The 13796-nt window shown below is 39.6% G+C and overlaps 1 protein-coding gene across 1 annotated transcript in view; it reads right to left on the bottom strand.

Annotated features, from left to right (window-relative positions):
* Window positions 1-2546: 2546 nt before the first annotated feature.
* NCKAP5 (NCK associated protein 5) overlaps window positions 2547-13796 on the bottom strand; it is a 349664-nt gene continuing 338414 nt past the window's right edge. Inside the window, exon 19 of the mRNA XM_062579086.1 lies at window positions 2547-2983. Coding sequence (XP_062435070.1) covers window positions 2705-2983 — 279 coding nt within the window. The 3' untranslated portion in view covers window positions 2547-2704. The remainder of the gene's footprint in view (window positions 2984-13796) is intronic.

Raw genomic sequence — 13796 nt, 5'->3', positions numbered from 1 at the left:
CTCCTCGCGCTCCGCTGCGGGGGGGGGGGGGAGGGGGCGGCCCCGCTGCGGCTGCTCGCTCGTCCCCTGCTTCCCGGGCCGGGCCGCGCTGCGCGGCTCTGCCCCGGGGCGCCGTCCCCGCCACGGGTGGGTGTGTGATGGCGGGGAAGTTACACGTCCGGTCCCAGGCAGCACAGCCGGCTGCGCTGCGACCGGTCTGCGCGTGGAACCGCACCGGCGGGCACAGCCAAGCGGCCGCGCACGCCCGGCCCGTCCGGGGCAGCGCCGCAGCCCCCTCCCGTTCGCCGGCCTCCACCGCCCTCTTGACAGGCGGCGGTCTCTCCTCCCCCCCCCCCCCCCCCCCCCCCCCCAATTAAAGGGGGCAATTAAAGCGTAAAAACAAGGGTGCGAGGAGATTTAACTGCGGCGCCAGCGGCACATACGTGCGCGTGAGGGACGAGGCAAGCCCCGGTCCCCTCAGGGGCGCGCACAGGCTCCGGGCTGCGGGGGTGTCAGCCCCGCTGCCCCTCGATGCCTGCAGCTGCCGGGGTGCCGCGGCTGCCCGTGCCGGGGCGGCGCAGCGGTTCGGGCGGGCGGCGCTTCAGGAGCCGGCCGCGCTGTGGCAGCCTGGCGGGGGCCCGCGGCGGACACCTCCGCGGCCGCGGGGCGGGCGGCTGCCGGACGGCGCCGGCTCGGGCGGCGGGAGCCGCTGGCGGGGCGCGGCGGGGGCCGCCGTTAGGCGGGGGGACCGTTAGGCGGCGGCGGCCGTTAGGCGGCGGGGGCGGGGCAGGCTGAGCCGTTGGCAGCCGTTAACTGCGGGAGGCGTTAGCGGCGGGAGCCGTGAGGAGCTCGGCGTCGCCGTCCGTGAGGCGCGGCAAGCAGGTGGCGCCTGTCAGGGCCGAGGAGGCGGGAGCGGCCGGGCGGCCGCAGCCAGCGCTGTGGTCCTCTGTGAGGCGGCACTTTCCAGTCTGTTTTAACCCAGCCTGCGAGGGTGACTCGCCTGCCTCGGAAACCCACCTTTTTCCAATACCTTGCCTGCAAATAAAGAATGCGAATTAAGCGTAGGTTGCTACTGAAGTCGCAAATTCATCTATCTGCACATCTTTTGAAACGGGAAACAAGCTGATTTGAAAGGCAGATAGGTTGCTCATGGTCTTGTATGCATATGGCATCAGATAGCTCATACCCTTCCTCACCACAATCTCTCTAGGCACTTGTTTGGCAGTACTTACCAGAAACATCTTAATCAACTATTCGTTTAAGTTAGTGAGTTCAAAAGTTCCAGTAAGATTTACTGCAGTGTGCAACAGTAGTCCCATATAAAAAAAACCTCTCTTTAAACACAGATTTTTAAGAAGAGTTTTATTTAAGAAAGATGTTTTGATGGAAATTCCTTAAGTCAAAAAAGACAATGCAAGTTTACGGCAGAAATTACTTTAAAAAGTAACAAATTGCACAAAATATTAACACTGATCATACAATATCATTTCAAAGATTAACAGGCATGTGCTAAGAAACTGTAGAGTCTAGAAATATCCCAAATATATCTAGTTTACAGATTGCTGTACAAAAAGCAGTTATAAATACTTCACAACTAGAAAAAATACACAGAACCTTTGAAATAGACTTTCCCTTACATATAAACAGTCTTTGTAGAAAAACAAACAAACAATACACACCAATCCCCCTGCTCCTAGGTATGTTTGAACTAGTACGGGTTAGCACCAAAATCCTTTTTAAGCATCTTACAAAGAGGAGTTGAGTTTTGATTTTTTTTTTTTTTTTTAGGGTTTACAGTAAGAAAGACCAAACTGGGGACTACAAAAGTGTAACACCATATGCTACATTCAGAAATTCATATGAAATGATTATGGAAGAGGTGGAAGTAGATAAGCTGTGTCGCAGCCAAAATTAAAGGCCAGTTTATGTAGTTCTCATTCATGTATGAGCAGTGATTTACTTTGACCTGATCTTTCAAACAGTTATGCACATGATTTATGAAGTCAATTCAAATGCATATGTACTAGCGGGATCAGGCCTTCTAACCTGCTCATTTTCTCACTGTGCCAAAAGTCAAAAACCTTTTTAAATAAGACACCTGTTGAGAAATGGTTATAACTAAAATGCATACCTCCCTAGAGAACATACATGAAATTGCACTAAAAATAATCAATAAAACACATTTTGTAAAAGGGAGACCAAGAAAGTTTATTACAGACAATTTGGCAGGCTCAGGTTTATAGTAACACAGTGTTTCTACATACAGTTTTAAGACTAGAACAATTATAAATCTTTCTTTTTAAAATCTACTAACTTTTGTTAATATTAACATCAATTCCTTTAAGTTAGTAATCTGCCATTACAGGAGCATAGCACCAATTTAAAATTTATTGCTGTCATTTATCCCTACAAATATATTTTTCCAAAATATTTACATCTATACAAATATTCGTAAAAGTGCAAAATTAAGACATTTTTGTGGAACAGCTTGTTCTGTTCAATTTTCAGTCTCATGCATTATGATGAATGCAATCTTGCCTTTCTTATTGCTGTGTCATGACAAAAAAAAAAAGAAAAAAAAAAGAAAAAAAAAAGGAATACCCTGCTGTGAATACAAGGATTTAGAGTGAGAATTTTCAACAACTGTCTCTTCTCCCCCCCTCTTCACTTCCCACTTTCTTTCAGCTTCTTAAGTGCTCCATTCACAGCCCACTGGAAGGTGTCTTTATACATCATTAGAGCCTTGGCTGGCACAAGAGGAGAAGCTATCATATAAAGAATCACTCAAGGATTCTAAATTGTCTACATCGTGCCTATCTGAGTTATTTAAGGAAGCCTCTTCTTTCTTTCCATTTTCTTCCTTTCGTCCTTCAACCTTGTTCAGACAGTTCTTCTCTTTTTCTAATAAAAGCACGTTATTGCTGTTAAATTTATTGAGAGACTCCAGGGAAATTTCAGATAATCTATTCTGAGAATCTTCTGTTTCTTCAGTTTGCTTCGATATCTGAAATAAGGGAGGAAAATATTAGAAACATATTTCTTACAAAAAAGTTACCTACTATATATTGTTAATTACTGTCTTTCAAAGTTCACAGGGTTCAAGGAAATAGACTGTTAGATGCTTCAACCTCTGTTATAATTAAATGGAATAATAATGTCCCTTTTAAGGCAAAACATATTTTTAATGATTCTGCTGAGACAAATAAGACCCCATTTGCAAAACCATTAAAGCCATCAACATTTTAAGTAGCAGATCCTGGAATCTGTATGTGCAACGTATCTTCAGCAGCTTCACAGTAATTTACATCTTCTCCTTTAGGAAATATTTTTTTGGGTATGTTTAAATGGGTATTCATCTATCAATAGGGTTTGCAGTCTGCCCCCCTCCCCCCAAAAAAGGTGCAATGGACATGTTCAGAGGACAAAGCATCATTTTCCATGAGTTACAGATACAAGCAAAACTTGCTAGAAAATAACCTCACATTTTGCATGTGTAAGCCTATTGATTTCCATGAACCCAAACCCTCTCTATTAGAAAAGAAAGCAACAAGACAGGAAATTACACTGGACTGGTCTGATCCACGTAGGCCAGAATCAATCAGATACTGGCGAGATTTACTTTAGGAAGTGGTGTAATTCTGTTGGAACACTGGACAATGTATTAACACATTATATTAAAAACCCACAGTAGGATTATACAAGAGTAATTTTATCCCTTTGTTAGCTATTGGTCTTTTCAATCAAAGATCTGACCAAGGTGTAGTTGCTTAGGGAGAAGTTCAATAAAAATAACCAGCCTTTCATATATACTAAAGAAAAAAAAAAGTGTAACTTCTGTTACAGATAATACTATCACAGAAATATGAGATAACATTCAGCATTTTATAGGACTCTCAGGGAAGACGCAGGACTTTCAAAATACACTATCAGAGTACAAGCCATTCCTTATTTTTGTTACTACTATTAGGTAACAAGGACTGAATTAGTAAATTACTGTCAATCCATTAAGTTACTATCTTGGTTTAGATAGAAAATGAAATGTTTTTTAAAGCTCACTAAAGATACAGCATGACCAGACTGATGATGTGAGTCATCATTAAATATACGGTTGTAAAACGTTATTAAAAATTGTGGAAAAATTAAAGTTTCCAAGAAGTCAAATTTTGTGCCTGCTGTGCTGCTAATCCTTGGAAATCTTGGTCAAGAGGAAGACATATTATTACATACTATAATGGCTTGTTTTTATGGCTAGTTAGATAAAAATGGAAATGCCTATCTAATGATTGTTTATGTTGTCGTCTTGTCATATTTAATAAGCTAACAGTGTCTGGTTTAGGCTACTACTTGCATCAAACATTTCAGATAAACTTAAGTGAAGCAGTAAGAGATGTTAGCCTTAGTAAATCGAACTCTTCTGTTTGGTTCATTACTTAATGTACCATCCAAAACAGTTCCAGAGGATGTTACGTTAGATGCTGATTTTAGATGAGAGTTAAAACTAAGGTCTTTAATATCTGAATAACAGTATTTTCTGAAGTAAAGAAATAAAACTCTTGGTAATAGGGACAAGTATGTGTTTAGGACACTTGAATAGAAATTCTCTACAATTTCAGCTTTAACAGTTCTTTTCACCCTCATTTAACATATGATATATTATTACTGAAACAGAACAGTTGCTTCACTTCTGTGCAGGCCAGGTGAGAAAATTCTCAGACACAGCATCAATAAAATACATACTAGCATTTTTTAACCCTTCAGAATACTAAACCTAAAATACTCTATCCTACGAATGACTAAATGATTTTTCTTTGTAAATGTTTTTCCCACTTCACAGCTTTTTTTTGGGGGGGGGGATAAATTGAATTTGTCTGCCTAGCACAGACTTGGGACTGCAAGAAGTCGATACAGATGTTAGTAAAGTCTGAGATAAAACTCTTACTGATTCAAATGGAGGCCAATTTCAACTCTGGTACAAAAAGCCAGGGAGACCTGTGGTGTTTCCTGCATAGAGCATTCCAGGTGAAGTATGAAAATAAGAGTAGAACCTCTGGCTGGCTGAAGGATAGATTTACATCACAAGATAGACTGGCATGAACTCACCAGTATACTCTACATGTATGTAGTATCAGCAGTTTATTGTATCCTGCAATCTGGACTAAAATACTATTTTAATCACATTCTGGTTTGTCATTTAATATAGGACTAACAGTTAATAAAATATACTAGAACAACTGCAGGGAGCAAAACTATTCATTAAAAATGTTAATTAAAGCCATTGAACCAAGGGAAGTGAAGCCCATCAGCAGAACCCACTGGCAAAAGATAATACAGAGTAGTGAATGGTATGATAAACAATCATAAGTTTGATGCATGTGAGTGTTACTAGGATATAACACCAACTATTTTGCATCCAGAATCAAAAGAAAAAGTAGTATCAGAAGTTGGTGTAGCAATGTTTACTATTAAAATAGAGACAATATTTGTATTCAGAAATAAGTTATGGATATTTTAGAACACACAGTTACCCTTGTTTTAGATATGTCTTAATGCCCACAAAAATCATTTTGTCAAAGCTATTCTATCTTTTCCTTTTTTTAAACCATTACTGTAATAGTATGCAAGACAAATGTATCATGTAATAATGCTCATCTGATCTGGCAACTAATACCATGTTTTTTTCATGCAATATTGGTATAATCAGCTATCTGGTTATGACATACGGTTTCATACACAGTATTATTCCAGCAGCTAGGGCCAAATATTGTTAATCTTATAATCAAATAAGAGACCTGGGTCATTTAGACTGGATTTTGAGTAGAAAATATTAATATGTTAGAAATGTATTAAGATATCAGGCATGTTCAGTAAGAATGGTCTTTTCTCGCAATTTCATTAGCAGTACAACTGCACTTAAATAATCTGTTAAATTATACCATATTTGGAATAAAAGATCACATAATGCTACTTGTAAATAGAAAGTCCTTGAAACATGGAAGTAAACTCATTCACATCCTGAACCCCAAAAGCAAAAATAAATAAATTTTAAGCATAAATATTAGTATGAGAAGCTCCATAATCAACAAATCATTCTGTTTTCCAGACTAACAAAACAAGGTACATTCCTAGAGGTGAAAGGCCATTGATAATATTTTTAAACTTGGCATCTCAGAAAGTTAGCTCCTGTTCTTTAATGATCTTCTTTTCTCTAGTTAGTAAAGATAAAATTTGGAAAAATTTACCAATGAGTATTTAGATCCATCCTTATTTAGGTTTCTTAGTTTTCGTGACAGTCACAACAGCTGTTGCATGCATAAGAAGATAAAAACAAAGCAACTATTTTTAGAATTTGTTGATAACTTGTGTAAGTAGGTGGTTAAATTCTACCTTTAGTTTTATTCATTTTCATCTGTTACTGACTTCATAAACAGAGACACAGAGGTAACAAAAAGAACAGAGGTTAGGCCAGAGATGTTAGTTTGGTGCATTTTAAAGTAATTAGTTTGCTAATGCATTTTAGTGTCGCACGAATGTGAATGAGTGGCTTTTCCTGCAGATAGGAACATTTGGCAGCAGGTAGATGCATATTGTATCCTAGAGAACTGGGTGAGATTTGGTGTTAGCCTGCAGAGCACCTAACCTCTAGGTCACTGCTTCCAATCAAGTCTTTTCCATGTTGGTAGTGACCAAAAGCCCATTACTCTCAGGAGCTTTTCTGACTGATGGTTGTGTAAGTCTCGTCAGTGGCTAGACTTTCTGCATAATGAAGAGGTCATCTTACCCCCCAATGAAATGAAAAGCACTCAGTGATTGTGTTCAGTGTTGCTAGAAGAGCTAAGATGGGAAGAACAGTATGTTACTGCTCTCAGACGTGATTCTTCTGAGAAACAATACTTAAAGCCAGTTCAGCCTGAAGATGTTGACTTTGCTGCTGACTAGTCTGCACTTGCTCTGTGAATAACTAACCAGGCTGTCTGTTGCATTAAGGGTGGTCACTTACTTGTCTTTGCAACTACTGGCTTCATGGCGAAGATAGAAGGATACGGTCACTGACCTTGGCATAAACCAAAATCAGCTCTGGGCAGAGAGGAGATGTGACTTTCACAGTGCCTTTGTAGAACCATTGGGCCATCATCCTAGAGCAGATCAGTTTATAGCTTATTTTACTTAACTATATTTTCCATATAGCAAATCCGTAAGCTAACTGTACTCTGAACAAGTGTTACTCGTGTATACTACCCTATATTTATAGCCTCTGGGTAGCGGGAGCATTAGTTGTTCTAATCAGTGTAAGCAGAGCTTCCCACCATTGTGGAGTTTCTTAGCTAGTCAGTATGGGACGCTTTATACGACCTGAGAGCAGTGACTAGTTGTCAGAAGAGGACAGACTAGCTGACATAATACAGACATTCATTAGGAGTCACATCACTTCAAAATAAACTGATGAGTCATGAATTAGAATACTGTTTCCTTGTTGGCATCATCCTAAAGGGAATAACTAAAACCCATTAGTGATATAATAAAATCTGGCATGTCACTTCAAGCACAGCAAATTTGGAAAACAAAGTTAGCCTGCAGTTACACTGTTATATTATAAATAGGTGCTATTTCTACATTTACATCACATTAGATTTTTTTTTTTTTAGCTTTAAAATGAGATGCTACGTGTGGGTAGAATGCATTTCCTGTGCTGTATGATCACGGACTAGTCACAGTTGTAGCTCTTCTGAATGGCACAAAGACTTTGCAGGTTTTATGAAAAGGAACAGGGAAGGGTGGAGTAGTTATAGGTACAACAGACTCAGAGCTGGCATGCTGAAGGAGTTCAACAGCAAGCCCATTTCTTGTATATGGTAATGTGCAGAAGCTCTGACTGCCTGGAAGCCAGGCTGTGCTTATAGGGCATGCCAGAGCTGAGAATTAGCAATGAACCTTCCTGCAGGATAAATGTATTTTCCAGCTGTCTAAGTTTAGTTAACCAGCAGTTTAAGGGGCTCGGAATCAGTTACACACAAGAATAAAATGAACTTTATTTATGTCTCTGATGCACAGGACAATTTAGTTTTTAGATTAATACAAAAGCAAAAAGGGCATTGCTTCAAGTGAAGTATAACTGCGAAACACTATTGGGTAAAAACAACTAAATTGCTATGAGAATTAAATATAGATCAACCAAGTCAATACTTAATTGTATAACTCAAGGTCTTTCATTTCAGATCTGATCTCTAATAGGAGGTACACAGTATGCTCACTATTTTGGGGGTTATTGTTTAAAACTTTATTGTGAAGGAAAAACAATTTCTAGATTTTTATCTTTTTTAAAATTCTGTACCATACTTTGCCTGTGCATGTTCAAGGTAATCTTGACCCCACAGAGCTACTGTTTACCAATTTAGATTCAGGCTTTTACTAATTTAGATGTTCTGTAGTCCTGTAACTGCTTTGTATTTATGACACAGTGGGTCTAAGTGGGAAACAGCAGTTGAAGCCATTGCATAGGTTACTCATATGATGTGAAGGACATTTTGAGTATGTTCACAGCTTCTTCTTGTAAAATAGGTGTTTTGAGATACAGAGCAGTATTCTGATCAACAAAATACTGGTGTAATCAGAAATAATTTCCCACTGAATTCAGTGGTGTCACATTAGTGGTTCCCAGATTTTTGTGTTGTATAGACGTGGAAGTGCTCCATTTAGCTTTGAGCCACGCTGTAGTAGCTTTCTTCACACAGCCAGGACAGAACGCAGTGGTAGTCTATCAATAGAAAGTGAACAGTCTCCAGATCTCATTTAAGCAAACTGATGAGAACATTAGGTGGACAAGTGACGCTCCGCAGTGCAAACAGTGGTACCATCGCATCCAGGAAACTACAAAGGTGCAAGCTGTAACTGCATGACCTCTGCCGTATGGCAGCTGAGCTAAAAATGTAACATTTGAACTTCTTTCACTTTAAAGCGTAACCTTAAATAATAAATTAAGCCTTGCTCTCCCTTGTATATTGTCAGAAACTTTCATCTATTTTCTGGACTGACAGTACGATAATTTTTGAAATAATGAATCATTTTTCTTTTTCCTGTTTGAGCAGAATTCCTATGATTATTTTGTTGTAACAGATAATGTCCTCAAAGAAACGCCATCAGATTTTCAAGATAAACAGTAAGTCCCAATTTCTCTTTCCAGAAAAAATTCACTGATATGAAGTATTTGTAAGTTCATTGGTCTGTTCAGCAGTTTATGAGAAAATAGTACAAACATAGGTACATAACATCCATATACGACATCACGGGGAATGTAGCAATGAAAAAAAAAAACTTGACAACAGTATTTAGGAATATAACAATCTACAAAAGAAGAGCAGTTTTGATGGTCCTGAATTGTAAGTAAATTACTATAAAGGAAATAAAGTTTATTAGCATGAACTGTGTATGATTCATAACTGCAGATCTGGACAAAATAGCTACTGCTTAATGAGCAGCTGGCTGAGGAGTTGAGACTTATATTGTCTGTGGCTTGAATCCTTGTGTGGTTTGCAAGATAAAAGATATTTTTAGTGAATTGAGCCTTACGCTTTTAAAAATCACAGTTTTCATAAAAGGATGAGATGACTATGTGCATGCACTTGACTAATGCCAAAAAAAAACCATCTTCACTATTTAGCACAGCATGATTGCTTTGTTGATATGACAGACTCTGACCAACTCTCTTGAACCTTACCATAATTTAATAAACCAGGAATTTCAAGTCCCAATTTCCAAGTCAGGCAAATCTAACTTTGTACTCTCTGCTCAGTTATGAACTATCACAAGTGTGGGTTGTTTTTTCTTAGTGTCCTGGAATGGCCACTGAGTGCATCCACTATGCCTAGCTTATTAAAACTAAATAAGAAAATATAATTCTAAAAGTGCACTTACATTGGAAAACAGTCACAATGTAATATACAGGTACTCGGTCAAATGTGTTGAGGGGGGTTATTAAGAAGAAAAGCAATTAAACACTGCTACTTTCTCCAGAGGGCAATCAGGGCCTCACACTGTTCACACTGGTGGAATCACCAATTTTGCTTCTCGCAGAGGGACTCTACCGACTAAAAGCAATGCTTACTGCAATCACATGCTCATCACAAAGTATTAAGGGAGAAACATCCATGGTGAGAAAGGAGGCCGAAATTCAATTTTTAGAATCTGAGAGGCTGAAAATGAACAAGAAATATATAGGATACACTTTATATTTCAGAGATTTTTTTTTAGCTTTACTCTTGGAGGAAGTTAAGTAACAAAATGGTTCTGATTTTCTAGGATGGGAAAAAATCACAGTAAAAGAAAAATTTGAACTGATAAATAAGGTTGCTGACTTAACCATATAAAGTTCAATACTATTCCTTGACAGAATTGTGTTGAGGGTCATGTTGCCAGTGATAACCTACTGAATGCTAGTGGAAACTATATATTCCCAAGTAACTTTACTGTTTTGTTCTTCCTCAGATTTTATTTTACATTTAAGTATACTTAGGCTTGCCCTACTGAGGTGTTTTACCTTAATGAAAGCATGGCTGCTTGTTTCAATAAAGTTGGACTTCGTAAAAAGGGGGCTACAATTTTATTATAAATTAGAAGTTTGGATTTTTTTTTAATAGGATATTTACTTAGAATTGAATCAAGAAGAGGGAAAAATGCATACTTCAAGAAAGATTTTTGCAATTCAAAAGTGGCTCTTAAAGAGATAAATCCTACTCACATTAGACATTAGCAAGAAAAAAAATCCTCTCAAATCCAGTAAATGCAGGATCGTGCACATACAACGTATAATCTCAGTGACATTTTCAGTAATCAGGGTCATTTTTCTGTATGGCTGAACTACTCTGTGACTCCTGTTCCTGAGTATTAACTGTGTTCTCACTTGTCTTCATCTTCCACCTTTGGCTTTTTTGAACAAGTCTATTTACTTTGGTAATTACAAAGACATTTAGCCTCTCACTCGCTAGTGGTGTCTGAGCTCCTGGCCTGTAATGCCTGTCTGTCAGTCACCCAGCGTACTGATGGAAAATGGAATTGCACTTCAGGACTGTACTGTAAATGGTAATTGGTAGTGTATAATGACTTTTCACACTAGTAGTCCTCTCTTGGAGTACTGAACTAGATTCTCTTCAGGCTAATACCCAAATGTGAATAGCCAGAGCTGTGCTGATGGGAAAAAGATAGAAGCAGCAGACAGAGAAGGAGCCATTTTAAGCAGCAGCAGCACAAAGCCTTGTGTAGACACAATTCTCCCAGCTATGAAAATCTGCTTGTTGTAGGCACTAAGGCACTAATGAACACATTGTCTTCAGGGGCTTCAGCGAGAATCAGTCTCTGCTGGAAGATCTGCACAGGCAGGAAAAGGAATGTCCCTTCTTAAAGGTTTTAAAGGTGATTCACAGGAGCCATGTAAACAACTGGAGTGAGCTCCACAGCAAACAGTTTTCTCATTTTCACCTTTTGAAGAGACAGCTGGAGACACAGTCTTCCCCGACATATCAGCCCCCGCTGTGGGGCTGCACCCAAATTTGGCTCCTGTGGAGAGCGCCTCCATGTTATTTATACAAGGTGCACAGGTATCACAGTGATACCTCTTGCAGGCTCTCACAAAGCAGAGCTACAGAGGTGAAAATTTTCACATTTGGAAGGAGAATTTACAACGAGAATTTCTTCATTCTTGACAAAGTCGGAATTAACAGGCCTACCCCCCCCCATCCCCAGCCCAACAAAATAGCTTCTTTTAGGAGCCCAAAATTCTCATTGTCCTTTCCATTCCAGCTTTTAAACAGTTCTCTAAACATCAGGTGTTCTTCCCTCCTAATGAAACTCAACAAAACCCAGCTCTGCCATTTCTTCCCCCCCCCGTGACACACGGCCCCTGGAAGCCACTGAAGAAGCCCACCGGTGCGCCCGCTCTCTCAAGAGGGGGATTCAGCCTTCCCCGCTGAGGGATGCGGGGCAGAGCATGCAGTCACGTCACAGGCTGCACTGGCAAGTGCAGGCAAAGAGGCTTCCAGTAAATCTGCGGCAGCCTGAACTATTTGCGTACTGTCTTCTGATCCTGTGCAATGGGACTACAGAAGTTCCTTCGTGATCAGAGAACAGGCATGTACCGTGACTCCAGCTGCCCGCCACCTCTTCAGCTGACATAATGATACGCAGTTTTCAGTACTGATTCAAGCAAAGCATGAATTGCAGCACTGAAACATGTTTAAGTTTGTCCACCATCAAATCGTACATAAGAGTACGTTTATTTACATGCATCTATGCAAACTATTCATCTCTGCTGTAGGGCAAAATATTTGGAGGGACAGAAGCACAAAAATCAGAGCAAGAGTTTCAGACAAAGGCTGCAGAACCAAATTAAAGTAAAAGGAGAAATCCTCTCTTGCAATTTTTAGTTTGCTTCATTATACTTAGTCATATCAATAAAGAGCCCATAGTATACATCAGCTAGAAAATAAATGCTAAGAAGGATGTTCCATTTTATGTGGTTTGAATTTGATTAGTGATTAGTCCTGGCGGTTAAACCACATGGGAACAGTAATCAAGGTTTCTCTGCTGCAGTTCTGTAACAACTGCAAAACACTGTTGGCTCATGTCCCATAGTATGATGGGATATTAACCTAAAATCTAATTAATCTATGAATGAATTATGGTTCTAGAAATACGCAGTATTATAATCAATTTTAAGTGAGTTCCTAACAGAAGATAAGATGAAGAAAAAGCTGTAAAATTACCGGAGGTTGATAAATTCTGTTTACTATGACTGATGATTTTTAGGGGGGATAATTTTACAATCCATCAAACTTTTGTCAGTTCAAGAATCATGCTGCCAAACGTATGCCGTAAATTAATTTTTAAATTTACATATTTATTAAAAATCTTATTGAAAACAGCAGGAAGTAAGCCCTGTTTGAATAATAAAATAACTTGTTATTCTACTGGAGAGAAAACAAAAAACAAACAACCTTCTATTAAGACCATTTTATAGTATGGCAGTAATTATAAACTGCTACATGGATTAGTTAACCAGACAATGCATTAAATAGCCAACCAAAAATTAATCAAGAATTTTTTTAAAAAAAGAAACTGCTGGAAAATAATCAAGTAAAAAAAATGCAGTTTAAAAGCTGAGAAATTCACGGCTGATTTTCAGATTTGCTGGAGGACATTTTCCTTAACTCACAGGTCTGTTAGGATGGGAGCCAGATTTCCTGAGAAAGCACAGGGACCTGCAGGTGTCTGTCTACATGGATTCCCCACTAGAGGTGCTGATAAGAAAAGGAGCTTCAGCGATCTATTAGAGCTCTCTGCCACAGGGATGTGCCCAACGCATTGTGCTACTGGCTCAGAAAATCATGTTGCGACTCAAGTCTACGTCTGTTCTCAGAGAACAGAAGTTGGCTGCAAGAATGTGTTAGGCTGCACCCTGGACACCTTCTACTACAAGCCAAACAAGAACCATAGAAACATCTGTAGAAGAAGGGAAAAAGAAGAGGTGACAAAGGAGCAAATGCATAGTATGTGCTAAGATGCAGCATAACTGGCAAGGAGAGCAAGAACTACTTCCCCAGCATTTATACAAAGAGGGAGGAAAAAGAGTGCCAAAACTAGTGGAACTGGGAAGCCCAGTGGTGTGACCAGGCACTTCAGAGACCAGCTGAGCAGAGTTCCTGGCTGTGTCTATTTAAAAGACCTCATTTCAGTGTTACCTGTACGTTATACTGCTGCAATGCTTTTCCAATACATCTTTGATGTATTAGTTCCACAGCCTTGATTCCTGTGCAGTCCATATCCCACAG

Source organism: Rhea pennata, chromosome 6, assembly GCF_028389875.1.
Source record: "Rhea pennata isolate bPtePen1 chromosome 6, bPtePen1.pri, whole genome shotgun sequence".
In the NCBI taxonomy this organism is placed as follows: domain Eukaryota; kingdom Metazoa; phylum Chordata; class Aves; order Rheiformes; family Rheidae; genus Rhea; species Rhea pennata.
The sequence above is the reverse complement of the archived record's forward strand: the minus strand, read 5'-3'. Positions and strand labels throughout refer to the sequence as shown.